Source organism: Muscardinus avellanarius (assembly GCF_963383645.1).
Source record: "Muscardinus avellanarius genome assembly, chromosome: 11".
Classification (NCBI taxonomy): Eukaryota; Metazoa; Chordata; class Mammalia; order Rodentia; family Gliridae; genus Muscardinus; species Muscardinus avellanarius.
Genome location: NC_137797.1, coordinates 88783724 through 88799273, shown reverse-complemented (window position 1 = coordinate 88799273; position 15550 = coordinate 88783724). Strand labels below are relative to the sequence as shown.

General features: G+C 36.1%; 1 protein-coding gene across 7 annotated transcripts in view; it reads left to right on the top strand.

Annotated features, from left to right (window-relative positions):
* The window catches only part of CCDC91 (coiled-coil domain containing 91), a gene marked incomplete at both ends in the record, with an annotated part of 275982 nt that overhangs the window by 185364 nt on the left and 75068 nt on the right, over nucleotides 1-15550 (top strand). For all 7 annotated transcript variants that reach the window (XM_080705459.1, XM_080705458.1, XM_080705457.1 and 4 more), the window contains one exon: nucleotides 1501-1677. In XM_080705459.1, the coding sequence (XP_080561585.1) occupies nucleotides 1501-1677 (177 nt within the window). The remainder of the gene's footprint in view (nucleotides 1-1500; nucleotides 1678-15550) is intronic.

Here is a 15550-nt window from a genome sequence, read left to right as displayed (position 1 = left end):
GGCGTGCTATGCGCAGTTCGGTCTGGGGCCCAGAGTCCCGCGACCCGGGCCCCATCTGGCGTGCCCAGCCCGCGACCCCCGCCCAGAACCCAGCGTCTTACTGGGTCCGGTTTCTCCAGGGGTCTGGCGTGCTACGCGCAGTTCGGCAGGGGGGAGATGTATAATTTAATAAATATTTTTAAAATAAGAAGTGTTTAGCCGGGCGTGGTGGCGCACACTTGTAATCCCCGCGCTTGGGAGGCAGAGACAGGAGGATCGCGCAGGTTCGAAGCCAGCCGCGTGCGCTGGCTTAGGAGACCCTGTTTCCAAATTGAAAATGTAAAAAATAGGTCTGGGAGTGTAGCCCGGAGGTAGAAGGGCTTCCAGGCACCCCAGTACCACCAAAAAAAAAAAAAAAAAAAAGAAGTGTTTAAAGTCATGCATTAATAAAGGCTTTGTTCAAAGTGTAAAAAAGGATTGTAATGTAACAGAATATGAAAATTTTATTTGACATAATTTTATTTTCCTTATTGCAACTAACCTTTAAGAACTGTCCTTTGTTAGTTTTGGTGTGACATAAACAGGAAACTATGTTTATCTAAAATGTCTAAATATTCCTCTTTTTAAAATAAATATATGTAAGTATTCTCCTTATATACTTTAACCATTCACATTATTATATATATAATAAAGACAGAGGGGAGATATAATCATCTGTCTTCCATTGAGTCTAATATTAGGGTAAGGAGGTCTACCAACATATAACTTTCTTCTCACTTTTAAATTCCTAAAACTAGTTATTTTCATAAAATATATTACTCGTTGATATAATTTATTTAATGTTAATAATTTTAAATGAATACATATATTTTCAGTACTTTTATTTGGTGCATTGTAAATTATACAACTCACTGGGGTGATAGAAACACATGCACACAGCTCCTGGAGCACTTCCCTCTGGGTCCCACCCTCCTCCCTCTCCTTCCCTGTACAAGTCTTTGAGATTTTAATTGGCAGATTTTGTAAACACACATAGCATTATTGCATCTGTTACAGTCTTCATGTCTCTGTTTCCCTCCTTCCTTCCCTAAACTTCCTATGTCACTCCTTTGGAGTCTCTACTCTTCTACCTAATGGAACCCATTTTTCCAAATTTTATCTAGCTATAAGATAAAATGTAAACCTATTCATTTTTTGAGATTGCTAATAACCAATGTAAACATAAGCTCTTTGATATACTCAACAATTTTCAAGATTGTAAAAGAATCCTAAGACCACAGATTAAAATCTCCTAATTTAATCTAAGGCTTGATTTCTTTAAAGCATAAAAATGCCATGGAAATAAGTAGGGATATTTGTATAAAAAAGAATGATATATTTAATGGAGTTATTTAATGTGCATGAAGACAGCAATGTCAGAAATAAATGCATAGAATCAAGTTTTGTGTCTTTTAGGTGACCAAGTTTGACTCATTGTGCAGGCACTCATATATTTGTTTTTGGTCATTATTTGTTTTGAAGCTTGAGAAAGAAGCAGTGAAGGATATAGTTATGAAAGCCGTAGAAGAAGAACGAAAAACTTTAGAAAAAGTTCATGCTGAAGAAAGGGAATTATGGAAGACAGAACATGCAAAAGATCAAGAAAAAGTATCCCAGGCAATTCAAACTGCTATTCAAGAACAAAGAAAGATAAGTCAGGTTAGTAAAATGAATTATTTTATATTTTTTATTTATCTCAAAATGAAGTAGCCTTATTTATCTTACTTAAAAATCACCTTGGTGAACATAGCAATATTAAATATTTATCTTCAATATTGCTTCAAATTATTAATTTTAAATATTTAAATATTCTCTCATCCTGATATTCAAACTTCTGTAATGTAGTTAACTTTTAATTTCATTTTCAGAAAGGTCACATTTTCTTTTAGTAATTGCAACTACAATATGATTTCTTCAAAATATTTTTCTTCTCTTTCTTACATAGAGTCAATACAAAATAATATATTTTTATAGAAAAACCATTTGATTCAATTAACTTGACATTCTAATTTGTTTATCTGTATACCTCTAGTTGCTACCTATAATTAATAAAACCTCACCAAAATTCTTTATGGTGGTTGTTCCCCACCCTCAAAATAATTTTTGATTATTTATCTGAACAACTAAAAATGCAACCTTACTTTCTTTTTTTTTTTTTTTTTGTGGTGCTGGGGTTTCTGGAAGCCCTTCTACCTCTGGGCTACACTCCCAGACCTATTTTATTTTTGGAAACAGGGTCTCTTAAGCCAGCGCTGCTGACTTCGAACCTTTGTGATCCTCCTGTCTCCGCCTCCCAAGCGCAGGGATTACAAGCGTGCCCGCGCCCAGCCCTTACTTTCATTTTTAACAATTAAATCTATATGGTTCTATTTTACTTGGATTTACTCTTTTTCTTAAGTAGAGAGATATCTGAGAAAGTTTTCCCTTAAGCAAATATAAAAACAAAAGATAACATTAATGAAAGTCTCTTTCACATTGCTCTCACAATATTGCCTATATTATTGTCTGCCTATTAAAACTGTGTCTAAAGTGAGGCCAGGAGTTATGGCACATTCCTGTAATTCCAGTATTTAGGGGGCTGAGATCAGGAGGATTTTGAGTTCAAAGCCAACCTCAGCAACTTAGTGAGATCCTGTTTTTAAAAGGGCCGGGCTGTAGCTCAGATATAGGGCACCCCTAAGGTAAACTCCCAGTAAACCCCTACACACAATTTAGGTTAAAGTGATTATATTCTAAATTTTTATAACTGCCCTAAAAATGTGAATATTTCCAATATTTAGCTTATAGGTGGGAGCTCTAGAGCTATTCACATGCAATTGAACTGCCATCTTTGTTCCCACTACCCTCAGGCAGCTAGACTATGCCAGATCTTGTCATTGCTGAGACCGAATAGACAGAAGCCAGTACCATGTGCAGCCCCAGAAATATTTTAGGCCTGAAGTCCATCTCTCTTTTCTTAAAAGAGTTGAGAGCTGGGGGTTTCCTTCTCCTTGTTTAGCACTGTGCCAAGGTAGTACTTATGGTAATAGTTGGGTTTTAAATTTTCTCACCAGCTTGATGTGATTGGTTTTGTGGTTTGTGTATAGATTTCTCACAGAGGGATTTGTAGGTACATTGTTTCTGGATCCTTGCATCCATGATGAGGGAGTGTATCTGTGGTTTCCTATTCTACCTCTTCCTGGCCTCATCTGATGTAATATTTTAACATTTTTCCAAGTTTTTAAGGTAAAGGGAAAAAGTAAATTAATAATTTTATTAAAATTATTTGTAAAAATAAAAAATATTCTGGGTGTAAAACACCAGCGATAAGACATTTATAAAATAACATGTACTAACTATCCTTGAAGAGTATACTTTCTGAAAGACACTTTCAGTGACTTCAATATATTCATCCCAAATTTTCAAGTGAATTTGTAATGATCACTTCATTTATTTTTTTCCAAAGCATGCAGTAAAATTTAATAAAGAATTTCTTTGTATGTGCAATTCCTATATTTATTACATCATTTAGCTAAGTAGTACTATTGTCATTTATCACTTATAATTTGTCTTTCTTGCCTTCATACTCTGCTTCATTTATAATTGTTACATATAATTTATTGCAGTCAGTTTTGTTATTTTTATTTTATTTATTTTTATTTTTTATTGGTGCATTATATTCATACATCATACTGGGGTAAAAAAACTTGTGTGTACATACATGTACACATCACCGATTTAACCCCTACCCAATTCCCACCCCATATCCTCCCTATCCTTTCTTCCCTAGCTTGGCTTAGTGGTTGACTTTGATATGTGTAAGTACATTGCGTGTTTTAGAGAATTTCCTTCTTCCCCCCTTGCATCCTTTTATTTAGGTTGTCTTATTTGCACCTCTATAGGATTTCCTTTTTCATCCAGAGTTCCTCCTATGACGCATTTCTCCTTAGCTTTCACATATTAGGGAAAACATCTGATTTCTTATTTTTTGTGACTGACTAATCTCACTTAGCATAATGTCCTCCAGTTCCATCCATTTCCCTGAAAATGATGTAATTGAGTTTTGTTAATGGTTGAGTAAAATTCCATTGTGTACATATCCCACAGTTTCGTAATCCATTCATCTGTTGATGGACATCTTGGCTGGTTCCATAGTTTGGCTATGGTGAATTGTGCAGCTATGAACATAGATACACATGCATTAGTTTGGTAGTTTGGTTTCCTTTCTTTTGGGTAGATACCCAGAAGTGGTTTTGCTGGATCAAATGGTAGATTTGTTCCCATCCTTCTGAGTATTCTCCATACTGTTTTCCAAAGTGGTTGCCCTAATTTCCAATCCCACCAACAATGTTTTAGAGTTCCCACTTCTCCACATCCTTGCCAGCATTTGTTGTTGTTTGTGTTTTGAATGATTGCCATTCTAGTTGGAGTTAGGTGAAATCTCGGGGTAGTTTTGATTTGCATCTCTCTGATTGCCAATGATGTTGAGCATTTCTTTATGCATTTATTGGCCATTTGGTGAAGTGTCTATTTAGTTTGCTTGCCCATTTTGTTATTGGATGATTTGTTTTTTTAGTGTTGAGTTTCCTGAGTTCTCTGTATATTCTCCTGTATTAGATAGACCTGTATCAGGGGGGTAGGTGGCAAAAATCTCCCATTCTGTTGGCTCTCAGTTGAGACTCTTGACAGTTTCTTTTGCTGAACATAAGCTCTTCAGTTTCATGCAATCCCACGTATTGATTCGCCTTTTAATTTATTGTGCCTTTGGGGTCTTGTTGAGAAAGTGTTTATCTGTGCCTGTGTGTTGCAGTGTTGGGCCAATGCCCTCTTCAAGGAGCTTCAAGGTCTCTGGTTTGATTGCTAAGTCTTTGATCCATCTTGAATTGACTCTTGTGCAGGGAGAGAAGTGGGATTAATTTCCAATTTTCTGCATATGGTTAACCAGTTTTGCCAACACCATTTGATGAACAGGCTATCTTTTTTCCAGTGTATGTTTTTGGCCCCTTTGTCAAAAATCAATTGGCTGAAATTGTGTGGACTTGTTTTTGGGTCTTCTATTATGCTCCATTGGTCTATGTATCTGTTTCTGTGCCAGTACCTTCTCTCATTCCTGTCTTTAGGGAGAATTATTGATGTTTTTCCCCATTTAATATGAGGTTGGCAGTGGGCTTATTATAGATTGCCTTTATGATGTTGAGATATGTTCTTTCTATTCCAATTCTCTGCAGTATTTTTATCATAAATGGATGTTGGATTTTATCAAATGCTTTTTCAGCATCTATTGATTTTTGCCTTTGATTCTGTTTATATGATGAATAACATGGATTGATTTTCATATGTTGAACCAGTCTTACATCCCTGGGATCAACCCTACCTAGTCATGGTGTATGATTTTCTTGATGTGGTTTTGAATGCATGTTGCTAGTATTTTGTTTAGTAAGTTTGCATCCAAGTTCATTAGAGATATAGGCCTGTAGTTTTCCTTCCTTGAACTGTCTTTATTTGGTTTGGGTATTAGTGTGATGTTGGCTTCCTAGAATGTATTTAGGAGAGTCCCACTTCTTTTCTACTTCACGAAATAGTTTTGAGGAGTATTGGGGTTAGCTCTTCTATAAAGGTTTTATAGAATTCACTTGGAAAACCATCTGGTCCTGGGCTTTTCTTTGATTGTAAGCTCTTTATTGTTCTTTCAATATTTTTGATTGTTATTGGTTGGTTTAAGTGTTCTATATCTTCTTGACTCAGTTTAGGAAGGTTGTATTTATCTAGGAAGTTGTCAATTTCCTCCAGATTTTCAATTTTCTTGGAGTATAGTTTTTTAAAGTAGTTTCTGATAATCCTCTGGATTTCTACACTGTCAGCATTACTGTCTCCTTTTTCATCTCTTATCCTCATAATTTGGGTTGATTTTTTTTTTTTTTAGTTAGGTTGGCTAGTGGTTTATCTTAATTTTTTTCAAGAAACCAGCTTTTATTTTTGTTGATTTTCTGTATTTTTTTATTCTCTGTTTCGTTAATTTCTACTCTAATTTTAATAATTTCCTGTCTTCTACTGGCTTTGGGGTTCAATTGTTCCTGCTTTTCAAGGGCTTTGAGGTGTGTTGTTCAGTTATTTATTTGAAGATTTTCTGTTTTTCTTATGTGAGCACTCAGTACTATAAATTTTCCTCTTAATACTGCCTTCAAAGTGTCCCAGAGATTTTGATATGTTGTATCTTTATTTTCATTTATTTCTAGAAATTTCTTGATTTCACCTCTTACATCTTCTATGACCTATTCTTCATTCAGAAGTGAGGTGTTCAGTCTCCACATGTTTATGTTGTTTCTCTGGGTCTTCTTATAGTTGATTTCTAGTTTCATTCCATTATGATCTGAAATGACACAGGGAAGTATGTAACATTTTTAAAATTTACAAGTGCTCATTTTGTGTCCCAGGATGTGATCTATTTTGGAGAAGGTTCCGTGAGCAGCTGAGAAAAATGTAAACTCCACTGTAGTTGGGTGAAATATTCTATATGTGTCCAACAGGTCCATTTGGTTAATGGTGTTCTTTAGTTCTGAGGCATCTTTACTGACCCTTTGTCTGGAAGATCAGTCTAGTGTTGTGAGACATGTGTTGAAGTCTCCCAGTATTATTGTATTGGGATTTATGTGTGACTTCATGTCACAAAGAGTTTGATTTGTGAAAATAGCTGCACATATGTTTGGGGCATAGATGTTGATTATTGTTATTTCCTCTTGCTGGATTATTCCTTTTACCAGTAAAATATGACCTTCTTTATTTCTTCTAATAAGTTTGGGTTTGAAGTCTAACTTGTCTGATATCATAGTTGCTACTCCTGCCTGCCTTCAATTTCTGTTAGCATGATTTACCTTGCTCCAGCCCTTTACCTTGAGTTTGTTTCTATCTTTACTTGTAAGGTGTGTTTCTTGTAAGCAGAAGATGGATGGATTCTGTTTTTTATCCATTTTGCCACTTTATGTCTTCTTATTGGGGAGTTTAGGCCACTTATATTCAGTGTAATTATTGAGAGATAATTTTTAATTCCTAACATGTTAGATTTTATTTCTGTTTGAGATACTGTTTATTCTTCTTTGCTTAGTTGTCTGCTGGATGTAAAATCTTGTTTCTTTGGTTCTAGCATGTATTAGGTATTTCTTCTTTGTAGTTAATCTCCTTGAGTATTTTCTCTAGTGCTGGTTTTGAAGACATAAATTCCTTCAGCTTCTGTTTGTCATGGTAGCTTCTTATTTCCCCATCTGATTTGATAATTTTGATGGGTAGAACATTTTGGGCTAGAAATTGTTTTCTTTCAGAGTTTAGAATATGTTACTCCTAGCCCTTCTGGCTTTCATGACTTGGTTTGGGAAGTCTGGAGTGATTCTAATTTGTTTGCCTTTGAATGTCACTTGGACTTTTGTTTTTGTTGCTTTTAAGATTCTTTCCTTGGCTTCCACATTGCTTATTTTGACAATTATGTGGTATGGGGAACCTCTTCTCTGATCCTGTCTAAAGAGAGTTCTATAAGTTTCCTGGACCTGTGTATCGACCTCTTCCTCTATGTTTGGACATTTTTCTGCTATTAGTTCCTTGAAGAGATTATTGATCCCTTTGGTTTCACCTTCTTTTCCCTCCTCTATTCCAATTATTCTTAGGTTAGCTCTCGTAAAATGGCCCCATATTTCTTCAATGTCAAATTTCTGCTGTCAGATTTTTTTCTAAATTATAAACTATGCATTAATTTTTGGAGTGATCATCTTCTAGGAGCAAGATTCTATTCTCCATGTGGTCTAATCGATTGTCTATACTTTGAATTGATGCCTTTACTTCAATTATTGCAACCTTTATTTCTTTTAGACTCTCTCTAAATTCTTTTTGAAGGTCCTGTATTATTTCTACAGTTATATTCCTGATTTTATCTTCTGGAGATCTCTGAATTTCTGTGTTATCAGGTTCCATTGTTGTGGGGTTGTGGGCATTCATTGCTCCATTATTCCTCTTTCCCATGATTTCAGAAGTTTGTGCCTTCTCTGTGTTCTTCCCTGGGTCACTATGACTTCACTTAGGGTGCTCTGGATCTCGAGTTTGTGGTAATCTCAGTCACCACTACTCCTTGACTGGGTTGTATCGCAAAGTCTCAGACCCAGGGAGTTAATTGAGGCTGCACGAGACTATGGGGCTACCAAGCTGGGTGTTTTCCTACGGGGAGCTGTGACTAGGGTGTGGTATTACTGCCACCACTATTCCTTCACTGGGTTGGACGGTAAAATCTCAGACCCAGGGAGATTATCAAAGTTGCGCATGTCCCTGGGGGTGTAATACTGGGATTTCTTCTTTAGGGGCCGCAATTTCACTTACATTTAGCTGATCTGGAGCTGTAGCAGGTGCGGTGAACTGGCCACCGCCTCTGGCAATATGACGCTGCTGCCATGCCCTTAGCAGGCGTGAGGCTGGCATATTTATTTTCTGGTTTTGAGCTCCGTTCTGAGTCCCTGGAGGGCGTGATGAGCTTGGCCACTGGGAGTTTTAGACATTCCTTGCACTGAAAAAACTGCTGAATTACCCACGAATGTTCCATAAGCTGCTCATTTCAGCTCCTTGTTTACCTTTCTTCTCTGAAGCCTGGTGTGTTGTTGAGTGTGCTCAACTGGAGCTGTCACTGGCACAGTGAAATTGCTGCAGTGAACTTGCAATATGGTGCTACTGCTGAGCTCTTGGCCCTGAGGCTGATGTATTTCTTTTCTGGTTTTGAGCTCTGTTCTGAGTCCCTTTCTTCTCTGGAACCTGGTGCTGCAAGGCAAGATGGCACTGACCTCCGCAATACGTGCTGGTTTATTTTCTGGTCTCTGGTTGTTCTTCTAGTCTTCTTTTTCTCTGTCCCTTTTATTTACAGTTTTTATTTCTCTGCTGATAGTGTTATCTGGCTATGAAAAGTGCTCATTTTGTGGCAATAGGGATCGGTTGTTAGCGGGACTCGTAAATACTGCTTTTCTCAGTCACCATCTTCCAGGAAGTGCATGATCACTTTATTAATCAATTATATTAGTTCTTTAGGAAAATGAATTGGGAAAAGCAGTGAATTACAGATTGGTTTAGAAAAATCCCATGAGATTAACTATCTTAAATTAGCTATGTTGTAGAACTAAACTATAGTTTATAAACTTGTCTAGTAGTGATTTGAAATCCCTATTCTATCCTGTTCAAATTCCAGGTGAGGTTAACTATGAGTTTTAGATTTATAGTTAATGCCCTTGTTATTCCTTTTGGAAAAGCCCTTCAGATATAAAATATTACAAATATTAAAATAGTAAGATAGTCCTGGTGATGGTGATGGAGATGACAATATTATAATAATATTGCCTGTGATTAATTCAAAGTGTCATATACTTTTTTATTTGTATAATGTATAATCTAACTTAATTCCCATAACCACCTCATGAGTCAGGTGTTATTACTCTCTCCATCTCTGCAGATACAGAAACTAAAGCTTGCATAATGATGTCATTTGTCCTAGGCCACATCACTCTTCAGAGGAGGGAATAGACAGTTTTCAACCTGGGCACCTTAATTCTAAAGTGCTTACAAGTTGCCACTCCACCTCACAATGTTTTCATCTCAATATAAAGTACAGATTGATTTCATTGATCATTTAATATGAATTTAAATAATCCTCAGAAATGAATAGATAATTCAGTAAAAACTTTAAGAAGGTATAATTTTTATTTTTCATTCATTTTCATTCATTTTATTTTTCATTCATTATTTTTATTTATTGTCTACAATGGGGTGGAACTTTTAAAAGGTTTTGGCATACAGCACTGAAAAAAGTAGACAAGTTCCTAGGCCCTCGTAGAGCTTGCATTCAATTTGAAACTAGCTACAATCCAGGCATGGTGGTGCATACTTGCAACCCTAGTACATGGGAAACTGAGAAAGGAGGATTATAGGTTCATGGCTAGCCTCAGCTACTCAGTAGGTCCCTCCTCAACTTAATGAAGCCATGTTTCAAAATAAAGAATAAAAATAGGGGTGGGGGTATAGCTTGGAGGTAGAATGCCTCTGAGTTCAACCCCTAATACCACAATAAATAAGTAAGTAAGTAAGTAAGTAAATAAGTAAATAAATTAATAAATAAAAGCAGCTTATAATAAACAAAATAATTCCTTATAGTGATACAGGATACAAAAACAAAAACAGGGATATGAGTTTGGCTGAGCAGAGTGGTAGGAGAATTCTTTATATAAGAAAGTGAAGAACCAGACTAATATAATTAACAAACATACTATAAGATTCCATTTATATGAAATTCTAGAGAGAAAATCAAATGAGTTGTTTCCAGGGTGCATAGAAATGTTTTGAGGGTGATGGAAATGTTTTATAATTAGATTTTGATGCTAGTTACATTTTTAAAAAGTATCTGAAGGCCCTGAATGGTGGTGCCTGCTTGTCATTCAAGTCCTTGAGAGGCTGAGACAGGAAGATTACAGATTGTTGGCCAGACTCAGCTATCTAGTGAAGCCCTCTCCAATGTTGTGAGACTGTGTTTCAAAATAAATAATAAAAAATAAGACTGAGGGTATAACTTGGAGGTAGAAAACCCCTGGGTTTAATTCCCAGCACCAGAGCAGCAAAAAAATATATTTTTTTCCACACTTCATATTGGTGAGTTTTATCATATGTAAGAGGTTTCTTAATAAATTTGATGTTTTAAAACAAATAACTACCAGAATAAATTGCTAAGTAGAGGGTGATTTCAGATAATGACCTCATTTACAATGATGAGAATTAGGTTTCTTGGGGATAAAAGTATGATTTATGTGTATAAGTTTGTGATGCCTATTTGTCATCCCATAGGAAATGTTAAATAGGTAATTAGAAACATAGGCCTGGAGTTAAGGTAAGTTTTCAGGTCTAGAGATTAAAATTTGAACTTATTAAGCATATAGGTATATTTAAAACTAAATAAATATTTCCTGGGTAATGCTCTATATGAAATTCTCTTATGGAAATGGTCCATCTTCCACCTAGAAAGAATATGACCACTGATTAGCTGTGAGGCAAGAAAAGTCTCACATGCACAATTGTTGCATTTCAGATGAAATAAAGTGTTAAAGATATTAACCATGTATGTCAGGTCACTCTTATAATCCTAGTACTTGGGAGGTTGGGATAGGAAAATCACAGATTTCAGGCCAGTCTCAGCAATTCAGTGAGACCCTCAGCATCTTAGCAAGACTCTTTAAAAAAAAACTAAAAGGACTAGAGGTCTAACTTGGAGGTAGAATGTCCTTGAGTTCAATTCCCAGTCTCCTTCCTCCCCAAAAATGTTATCAGGGTGTTAGCCTGGCGTGGTGGCACACACTTGTAATCCCAGTGCTTGGGAGGCTGAGACAGGAGGATCGTGCAGGTTCAAAGCCAACCTCAGCTGGCTTAAGAGACCCTGTTTCCAAATAAAATATAAAATAGGTATGGGAGTATAGCCCGGAGGTAGAAGGGCCCTGGGTTCCATCTCCTGTACCACCAAAAAAAAAAAAAAAAATGTTATCAAGGCTTTAAGACACAGTTGCCCATGTTGGGTGGCCAGGACCTTAGCTGCACTTTGTAGGACAGTCACGGTCAGCTACCTGAGCATCTTTTCCTGCCGCCTCCTGCCTCTCCTTAGAACTGGTGCTCATTCTGCCCTCTAGTTCTCTGGCAGCTTGTCAGGTGGCCAGAGCCTGAGGAGGGACCACAAACCACAGGAGTCCCTGCTTGCAGGGTCTGCCTTCTGAATGCCCCGAAGTACTTTGCTAATTTCAAGCTTTAGTTTACTTCACTGCACTCAAGGGATATTTGATTTACCTGAAAATAAAATGTAATTAATATTTATCAACATCCTTTTTAATCTACTAAGTCACAATAGAAATGAAAAAAATAGAATATGGTAGAATAAAAATGATCAGTATAAACTTAAGGAAATATTATTCCTGAGAAATGAAAGGAGAAAAAATAGTTCTCCTTTGTAATTTATCTCTATATTTTCTCTCTGCTAATGCTGGTATTAACTGAAGAGATAAATGTTAAACTATGACAGAAAGCACAGTGGTCTGAGGATTGTGGTAAACTCAGAACTTATTTAAGAGACTTCCGTTGGTCATTGATCATAAGCTAAGTCAAAGCCTTATTTTTTATTATAGATTGCTACAATTTTTTGAAACTGAGGAAAATTTATGACTCTGCCTTATTCATTCTCAAATTAATTCTGTGTCCCTTGAAAATTTCTGTGAAAGAAAGGAAAGTACATTTGTTATTGATACCAAAGTACACAAAACAAGGATAGTCATTAATTTTGCTGTTCTAGCAAAGTCCTGTAAAAGAACGCCAGTGCATTTAGACACTCCAGCTATGTCTGATGTTGGAAGCCCTTCATAATAGTTTATAACCACAGCCTCTGTAATTTGGGGTTATGTTTTCCCCCAAAACCACAGACATTACAATCAGTGGTTAAATTGTCTTTAAGAAATTTAACATTGCCACCTGACCCTTCTTTAAAAAAAGGAAATAGCATTTCTATCTTAGCTTAGCAGGCCAGAAAGTTTTGCAACCCTGAAATTTTTTCTGAATTCCTTAGTTTTGATGTATTTATTTGCTTTAAAGTTCTTACTTACAATACTCTGATGGTGACTTTGTTACCATTAGGGGAAATCTTAATGACATTTTAAATTTTCAAAGAACAAATGAAAAGCAGTATATTAGCTTACTTTTTCATCTCTTAAAACCTTTTTTCTTTCTGTTATATTTGTTCAGTGTACCACAACCATCTGCCAAGATACCCAGTACAGAGAATTAGAACCCATCCTAATTCTCCCTATCATGCTTGTTTTCATATTTTTTTTTAATCATGAGAACCTTCCCATTTTACCTGTTAAATAATCTTTAAAAATACACAATCCCTTTCTGCTTGCTATCATTTTCTGATTTTCTACCTAGGCAGGCCTCTTTGCATCTTTCAAATTTGAAACAATAAATTAATATCATTCTGCTATTTGAATTTTTCAGTGCCTTCCTGTAGCCCATAGGATAAAGTTCAAGCAGTAGATATAAATCCTTCAGTGATGTGGTCCACACTCTGCTTCACTCACTCTTCATTCTTTTAGTACCATATTGCTGGTTCGCAGCCATCACTATGTCATGGTTTGTGACCTTTATTCATACTCTATTTTAAAAAGTTTAGAGTGCTATTTGCTTATTTAGAACCCAGCTGCCGTTTTGTAGGACTCGTTCTTATTTCATAATGAGCTTTTTCTTTTGTCTCCAGATCACTTCCCTTTTTTCTAATAGATTATATTGTGTTCTTTCTTTTTCTTTGACATTCATTATATATCACTATCAAAACATGTTATCATAAAAAGGGCCTATTTCTGTGTCTCTTCACTAGATTACGAACACCTCAATAGGTGGAGATGAGTCTTGAACAAATCACACTAGACTGTAATGTGCTGCTGGACAGCACTGTTTGTTATAAGGATACACAATCTTTGCAAAATGAACTTGATTTCTAACAACACAGCTTGGCTCTTTAGAGTTTGGTAATCAACATCTCACCAACAGCGGGCCACTAAAAATAGTGTTCTGGATGTAAGAGTACCTTTTATAAAGTTTTAGCCTCATTGTCTCTTGGGTGCCAAACCGAAATGATCCTTGTTGTTATTTAATGAAATTCTGGGAAAATAATCTGGGAGAGTCAAGGATAATTACTTTCAACTTCAAAACATGTTTACTTTGAACAATTAATACATATTTGCTCTAGTATGACTAGTGCTTACATGAGTACAAGTAGAATTTAGGGGTCATTGTAAAGTAATACATTCTTTTTCACTAATCAGATGAAAGCATTCCATTCCATTCCAGATACAGGGTGAGTATCCCTAATATAAAAATTGCCCTGCGAGCCAGACGTGGTGGCAGTTGCTTGTAGTCCCAGCATTTGGGAGGCTGAAACTGGGATCACAGTTTGTGGAAACCTTAGCTGCGTGGTGGAGCCCTTTGCGACTCAGTGAAACGCTGTTTCAGGGTAAAGAGTGGAAAATGGGGCCGGGGGTATGGCTTGGAGGTGGAGTATCCCTGGGTTCCATCAACCACAAAAAAAAAAAAAAAAAAAAAAAATGTCCTATAACATCACAGGGAATTCAGGATGCTGAGCCAAAACAATTTATTTTTTTATATTTATTTATTTATTTATTGCGATACTGGGGATGGAACCCAGGGGCATTCTATCTTCGAGCTATACCCCTTAACCATATTTTTTATTCTTTATTTTGAAACAGGGTTTCACTGAGTTTGAAAGGGCCTCACTAAATAGCTGAGGCTGTCCACGAGTCATGATCCTCCTGTCTCAGCCTCCCAAATACTGGGATTACAAGCATTCACCACCACTCCCGGGTTAGCCAGGGCAATTTAGGAAGACCCTGTCTCAATCCCCAGTACTGTATGTGTGTGTGTGTATTGAGGGAAATTTGAAATAATCTAAAATATGAAATTTTATGAGTGGCATATGAAAAGTTTTGGATTTTGCAAGATTTTACATTTAGATTTTTGGATTAATATTGTTTTTAGCATTTGGATAAGGTATTCCCATCCTTTACATTTTCTAATCAATATGGGAAGGATGTAGACATTCATTGGTGCCTTCTTACTTCTCTTCTTCTCTTCCTAAGTGATACTTCATTTTTTGCCATTTGGTTGAAATGATGTTTAACTTACTTTATAATCGATGTGTATCCCTTTATTATCTTAGGCTAATGGTTACTTTCTACCTTTGTGTTCCAAGGATGCCAAATAATATGAGTCAAGTTTAGCAAATTGTACTTTAGGACTTGTTTCCTCAGGTATATATGTATGTGTGTGTGTGTGTGTGTATACATATATATATCTCCACATAAAGAAAATAAGGAAATTTGGGGAGCTGCTAATAACCACCTTGGCATGCAAGTGTATAGAGCTTTGGAGAAAATGGAACCAACATTCAAGGCAGAACTGAGAACTAGAGGAGGAATTTTATCCTGGTCATGCTTCATGCAACTAGATGAGGCCTATTCCTGGCTCTTTTATGCTCTCTCATAGGAGGGTGCATAGTTTTTTTCTTTATTTATTAATCATTTTGTACTGAATTTTGTTACTTTTGATCAAAAGAATTGCAAAAAAATGTGGTAAAGAATATTCAACATTCCAATTGAATCCTAGCTTGTGAATCCTTGTAATTTTGATCCAGTTTTTAAATGTATTAAACTCTACTTCAAAATCTGCATGTCTTCAGCAATACCTGCTTTATAGAGTTGTTGTGAGGCCCTTGGAAACATATTTAAAAAGTGAAACTAATAGATTGTAAAACAACATTGGCAATGATAGTTACCAGGCAAATGTTAGGTGGTAACATGATCAAGCCAATGGCAGAACTAGAACCCTGACACATACTATTAAAGGAGTTGGCTGAGTACAAGATAAAATGTTTACCTCAGTATAAGATAAATCTATTATCTAGTAACTAGAAAGTTAATTCAGGGTTGGGAAGAAG